The sequence below is a fragment of the Topomyia yanbarensis genome, chromosome 3, assembly GCF_030247195.1.
Source record: "Topomyia yanbarensis strain Yona2022 chromosome 3, ASM3024719v1, whole genome shotgun sequence".
Taxonomy (NCBI): domain Eukaryota; kingdom Metazoa; phylum Arthropoda; class Insecta; order Diptera; family Culicidae; genus Topomyia; species Topomyia yanbarensis.
In genome coordinates, this window is record NC_080672.1 from 203,181,126 (window position 1) to 203,187,926 (window position 6,801).

General features: G+C 48.2%; 1 protein-coding gene across 1 annotated transcript; it reads left to right on the top strand.

The window, feature by feature from the left end:
- Window positions 1–2,626: 2,626 nt before the first annotated feature.
- On the top strand, window positions 2,627–5,933 carry LOC131687564 (uncharacterized). Its single transcript, XM_058971653.1, has 2 exons — window positions 2,627–4,037; window positions 4,093–5,933. Exons 1-2 carry the CDS (start codon window positions 2,627–2,629, stop codon window positions 5,931–5,933), a joined length of 3,252 nt encoding a protein of 1,083 aa, XP_058827636.1.
- Window positions 5,934–6,801: the final 868 nt, after the last annotated feature.

The following is a 6,801-nucleotide window of genomic DNA, read 5'->3' on the forward strand; positions in this document are numbered from 1 at the left end:
CGAATGAGTGTACTAACTAAACGGTATTCACATAGTAACTTAACAAACAAATAAACGTATAAACGTAAAGAACGTAAAGGACAAGCCCACTGGGCTCATGTCAGGTATAGACACCCGTCAAGTGTCACTTCGGCAGGTATAGACTGTATAGCAGCTGTCATGTGTGATCCCGGTGAGTAGACAACTAGAAGCAGGCAGAAGAACGTGTGAAAATTTTATTGTACAAGTGAGTGAATTTATAAATTGAATTATTGAAACACTTGAGGTTTATTAAGCCTAAAATTACCGCTTTAAAATCTAACTTACATCTACTTACAAGCCTAGAAGGTGAGATTCTATATGCTACATACTTAAATTGAGAGTTAAAACTAACTTAAATTACTTATGCTATCTTAACCTAAAAGCCTATGTAATAGCGACGCCAGTACAGTACAAATCGATACAGAAATCAACTTCCTCAGCAGGAGACAGCCAATTGAACTATAAACTGAATTGCCAAATCAATTAGAAAGCGATCTCAAGACTAAGTAAAGGACTAAACGTAAGTGATATCTCTTTAACTAAACCTAAATTTTCTGTACTGAACTGTACCTAACCTAAAAATATTGCCATTGTAACCGCGTTGCCCCAACAGGAATATTATATTCTGCCTATCACCCCGAAAACCTACGCTGGTTGTTTTTATTGTTGGAGATTATAAGTTCGGAAATAACCCTTTAATGCACATTGACTAAAATTGTCAACATTTTATAATATTCGTTTACGGATTGAGTCTAAATTGAGCAATGTCGGGTCGGTCAAAAGCGGTCGCGAAAAGTGGTTCGAAAGGTTCGCGGTCAAAGGCAAAAGCCGGAGTTAAAAGTGGTAGTGAAATACAAGTGGAAGATGGTGCGTTTGGTGGTGTGTCAATGGTGGTCGAAGAGAATGTGGAGGTAGAGCCACAACCCGATATAACTCTTCCAGGTCGGGCGTGTAAGATATGTGGTGGTCCGGACACCGACGACATGGTTCAGTGCAACGAGCGCGACAAGTGGCATCATTTCGCTTGCGTGGGGGTAACGAAGGAGATCGAGGACCAGAGCTGGAGCTGTCCCAACTGTACTACTGCAAAAGGGATCCAGCGAAAATCTACGATTTCAGACAGACTCCAGCGATAGTGAATCAAGTCACAGACAGCATAAAGCAGGGACCAGGAGCCAGCCAGAACCAATTAATTTCCAGTACCCCTCAGTTTCAGCAGCGAGAACAGCAGCAGCTGAATAAAACAAGCAAGTCGGTCATGCGGAAGGCTCTTTTGGAACAACCACCCAGAGGATCTCTTTCAATGATCTCATACGCATCTTCTAAGAACTCGCTGCTGAAACTGGAGCTATTGAAATTGCAAGAGGAGCATGCGCTTGATCAACAAGCAGCAGCGAAGCAGCGTTTGTACGTGGATAGGAAATACAACATTCTCCAACAGATGGCAAGCCGGACGAATGTGTACTCCCACGACGGTTTGAGTCGCGTGAACGACTGGATAAATGAAGTCAACACGCTTCAGAAGGAAGGACAGATGGTCGATTCGGCTCCAAAACACTTCAACCCACAACAACATTCAACGCACAACGCTTTTGACAGGGCAGAAGACCATCAGGATATTTCGAATGGGTAGTGCTCGGAACAAAACGCATCGCATCGAAGTAACCAATCGTATTCTCGGATTTCTGGCTACGGTAGCACCAATTCTAGGCCAATTTCGGTGCAGAATTCGGAAAGATGTGGCCCTTGTCCAGACAGTCAATCATCCGTTCGAATCCCCAGCCGCATCAACAGACCCAATCCGATCGCCAATCCGGACCGAGCAGAGCAGCAGCAACTTCCACAGGACAGTGGCTTGACGTACCAACGCGCATCGAAGTGTAGTCGATCCATTATACATCGGAACCCTTTAGAACCACAACAAGCTCGTCAGCCCACCCGGGCACAGCTTGCGGCTCGACAAGCAATATCAAGGGATTTACCTACATTCTCTGGTAATCCTGAAGATTGGCTGATCTTTCTGTCATCGTTCAACAGCACAACTGCGATGTGCGGATTCACGATGGATGAGAATATTATCCGGCTGCAGAAGAGCTTAAAAGGACGAGCATACGAAGCGGTGAAGAGCCGTCTGATGCACGCGTCTAACGTTCCAGGAGTGATGACTTCTCTGACGATGATGTTTGGGCAACCTGAGGCCATTGTATATTCTCTGATCGCTAAGATCAATGCCTTACCACCCCTGAGGGAGGACAAGTTAGAGACTATAGGGATCATCCATAAATGACGTAGCATTTTTTGAGTGATTTTCAACACCCCCCTCCCCCATCGTAGCATTTCGTCACAAAACTCTAAATACCCCCCCCCCCCTGATAATTATGTAGCTTGACGGTAACCCTACCCCTCCGCTTGTCCCCGTAAAAAAAGAAAAAATAATAAAAAACGATGTCAGTTAGATGAAACTCGTAAAATTGTCGTGACATCAGGTCAACCCACATTCCCTTTAAAAAAGCTGCGTAGCATGACATGACCCCCTACTCCCCTGTCGTCACACATCGTCACAAATTACAAAACTCCCCCTCCCCCATATAATGCTACGTCATTTATGGATGGTCCCATAGTCGGCTTTGCGGTGAATGTACAAAACTTCTGTGCAACAGTGGACGCGTGTGGGCTGGAGGACCACCTTTACAATGTCTCGCTACTTCAGCAACTCGTCAATAAACTGCCGCCAACGATAAAGTTGGACTGGGCGTGCCATCGTCGAGCTCTACCTAGGGTCAACTTGGCGACCTTCGGGGACTGGGTCTACTCTCTTGCTGAAGACGTGAGCACGGTGGCCGTCCCTTCGATTGTACAGGAGCATAAGCCGGCACGTAATGAAGGTCGCGGTCCTAAGGTTGCTTTCTTGAACGCTCATCTTGAATCACTTGAGCAGAACCCGGAATATAAGACGCCCAACGCAAACGCCACTGACAGGGCGCCACTCGTACCCAAAGCTTGCGTCAACCACGACTGTCCAACGTGCAAGGGTACATATAAAGCGGCAGACAAATACAAGCGTTTTCTGGAACTATCTCGAGATGCGAGATGGGCTGCGGTTCGGGAATTTGGTTTATGCCGAACATGCTTACGTCGTCACAATGGGAACTGCAAAGCAAAACCCTGCGGCAAAAATGGCTGTATCGTCAGACACCACGAGTTATTACACAACGACCAGAAAAACGAGCGTCCTCCACCAAATACCGTGCATTCTTCGTCTGTACAACCTGGACCGAGCCAAGGGCATGGGATCAACCATCATCGAGCATCGTTGTCTGCTATACTGTTCCGATACTTACCCGTAGTACTGCAAGGAATCAACAAGGCCGTTCATGCCTATGCTTTCTTCGATGACGGTTCAGAACTTACACTTCTCGACAGCTGGTTGGCTGACGAGCTTCAGTTAGATGGTGAAGTCAGTCCACTGTGTCTGCGGTGGACAGGAGGTAAAGAGCGTCACGAAGAGAGCTCTCGAATCGTTGACGTAGGAATATCAGGAGTAAACGGCAACACCAAGGTGTTTAATCTGCGTAACGTAAGAACGGTAGGTAAACTACAGCTTTCACGCCAAACTCTGGACATCACCGAGTTGTCGCAACTGTACCCACACTTACGAGGTCTGCAAATAGAACCGTATCATGAGGCACAGCCGCGTATCCTGATAGGACTGAAGCATGCACGGGTCGGTTTGGTTTTGCAAAGCAGAGAGGGTCGAATAGATCAGCCGACCGCAGCTAAGACAAGGCTAGGATGGACTGTATACGGTGGTCATGTCGAAGAAGCTCCCCATATAGTCCAATGTGCGTTTCACGAACACCACCCAGAAGAACAGATGGACGAAAGCCTACATCGTAGTATGAAGGAGTATTTCGCCTTGGATAGTCTTGGAGTATCGAAACCGGTCAACATACTCTTATCTACCGATGATCGTCGGTCACAACACTTGCTGAAGTCACTTACAAAATTCAGAAACGGTAGATACGAGACGGGGCTACTCTGGCGATTTGACGACATTCGCCTCCCTGACAGTCGTGCGATGGCTCTTCGACGGTTTTACTCTTGAGAAACGCATGGAGAAGGATGCAGTGTTAGCCGAAGCCCTCAACCGACAGATTGCAGATTATTTTACTAAAGGGTATATCAGGAAACTCTCGAGTCTGGAGCTCGCTCAGTCATACGCTCGTACGTGGTATCCTCCCGTCTTTCCCGTAACAAACCCAAACAAGCCTGGGAAACTGAGAATCGTATGGGATGCAGCGGCCATGGCTTACGGCCAATCTCTTAACTCCGGACTACTGAAGGGTCCTGATCAGCTTTGTTCTCTATTCTCCACACTTCTTCAGTTCAGGGAGCATCGAGTTGGGCTGACAGGAGACATCTGTGAAATCTTTCACCAGGTGGATATCCTAGAAGAAGACCAGCAGTGCCAACGGTTCTACTGGAGAGACAAGAACGGAGAAATCGCAACATACGTTATGCGTGTGATGACATTCGGTGCCTGCTGTTCCCCGAGCTGTGCTCAATATGTTAAAAATTCCAACGCCGAGCGCTACGCACAAGTTCACCCGGTAGCAGCGGAAATCATAACGAAAAGGCACTACGTGGATGACATGCTGGTGAGCGTAGAAACAGAAGAGGAAGCAATCGGTTTGACACAGGAAGTGAAGTTCGTACACTCAAAAGGCGGGTTCGAAATCCGTAACTGGATTGGCAACTCTGGTCGTGTATTGGCAGCCCTGAAGGAAGAAACCATCGAAGAGAAAAATCTGGATCTGTCATCCGAGATGGCCACCGAGAAGGTGCTAGGGATGTGGTGGTGTACGTCGTCGGACGCCTTCACCTACAAGGTCGGCTGGAGCCGGCAAGATCGAGCGCTGCTAGAAGGCCAACGGTATCCTACTAAAAGGGAAGTACTCCGGGTGCTCATGACGATCTTCGATCCACTTGGACTGATTGCTAACTTCCTGATGTTCCTGAAGATTTTACTGCAAGAAGTTTGGCGATCTGGCGTTCAGTGGGATGACCCGATCAGCGAATCTTTATTCGAGAAGTGGAAGCGGTGGCTGCAGGTTCTTCCGCGAGTGGAACAGGTCACGGTCCCGCGATGCTACCGTATTCGGACTAGTTCCAGTGCAAATTATGAAGTACAGCTGCACACATTTGTCGATGCCAGTGAGAACGGCTTTGCCGCCGCCGTATATCTACGCTTTGTCCAGAACAAGATCGTGGAGTGCGTTCTAGTCTCGGCCAAGACACGGGTGGCACCACTGAAATTCACTTCAATTTCGAGGCTTGAACTCCAAGCAGCTGTTGTAGGTGCAAGATTAGCACGATCGATTGGAGAATTCCTTTCTATCCCAATCTCTAACCGTTTTTTCTGGACTGAATCCTGGGATGTAATGTGCTGGATAAACTCGGATCATCGACGGTACTCCCAGTTTGTAGCGTTTCGAGTTAGTGAGATTCTCGAAATCACGGAGATAAATGAATGGCGTTGGGTGCCCACCAAGCTCAACGTAGCCGATGACGCTACCAAATGGACTGGTCAGCCGGATACGACTCCCGACAGTAGATGGTTTAAAGGACCAGATTTTCTTTGGCGTCCGGAGGCGGAGTGGCCACAATCGCCGACCAAAAGCGATTCCACAATCGCAGAGCTTCGCCCCAATCTTCTGTTACACTACACGGTCCCTGAAACAGTAATCGATGTGAATAAGTTCTCCAGCTGGAAGCGACTCGTCAATATCGTCGGATATGTATACCGCCTTCCAGCCAATTGCAAACTGCAACTCCAAGGGAAGCCGATCGTTTCGGGTCCACCAACAACAGAAGAGCTCATGCGCAACTGGAAGCGTATCAAGGAGAAGTGACCCTATTGCGTAGGGCACAGGAATTCCCGGAAGAACCACGCAAGCAAATTCCAAAGAACAGCGAACTGTACCAGCTAATGCCCGTACTCGATCAACGGGGCGTCATTGTCTTTGAATCCTATTGTTTTACCTGGCGACCACCTTGATCATAGCATACTACCACCAAAAATACCACCACCAGAACCATGAAACCACCATAAATGAAATCCGACAGAAATATAAGATTTCGCGACTACGAGTTTGCTACGCTAAAGTCAGAAGGTAATGTCAACGTTGTAAAAATGATAACTCAGTTCCACGTCCTCCAATCATGTCCGATCTTCCACCAGCACGGCTCGCGGTATTCTCACGTCCATTCACGCACGTTGGGATCGACTACTTCGGGCCAATGGAGGTCGTCGTCGGTAGAAGAGTGGAAAAACGATGGGGAATGCTCGCAACCTGTTTAACCATTCGTGCGATACACATTGAGCTGGTACACTCACTTAGCACGGACTCATGCATCATGGCTCTACGCAGCTTTATCGCCCGTCGCGGTTCGCCCAGGATGATATACAGCGACCGTGGGACACACTTTGTCGGCGCAAGTCGAGAACTACGGAATGCCGAGTCCGCTATCAACCAACAGGCGATAATGGCAGAGTTCGTCAGCTCCGAAACAAAATGGTTGTTCACCCCCCAACTTCGTCGCACATGGGCGGCAGTTGGGAACGCCTGATCCGCACTGTTAAAAAGAATCTGGCCGCCATCTGCCCGACGAAGAAACCGACCGATGAAGTACTCCGGAGCCTTCTGACTGAGATTGAGAACGTAGTGAACTCTCGGTCATTGACCCACGTTCCGATCGATGATGAATCGGACCCCGCTC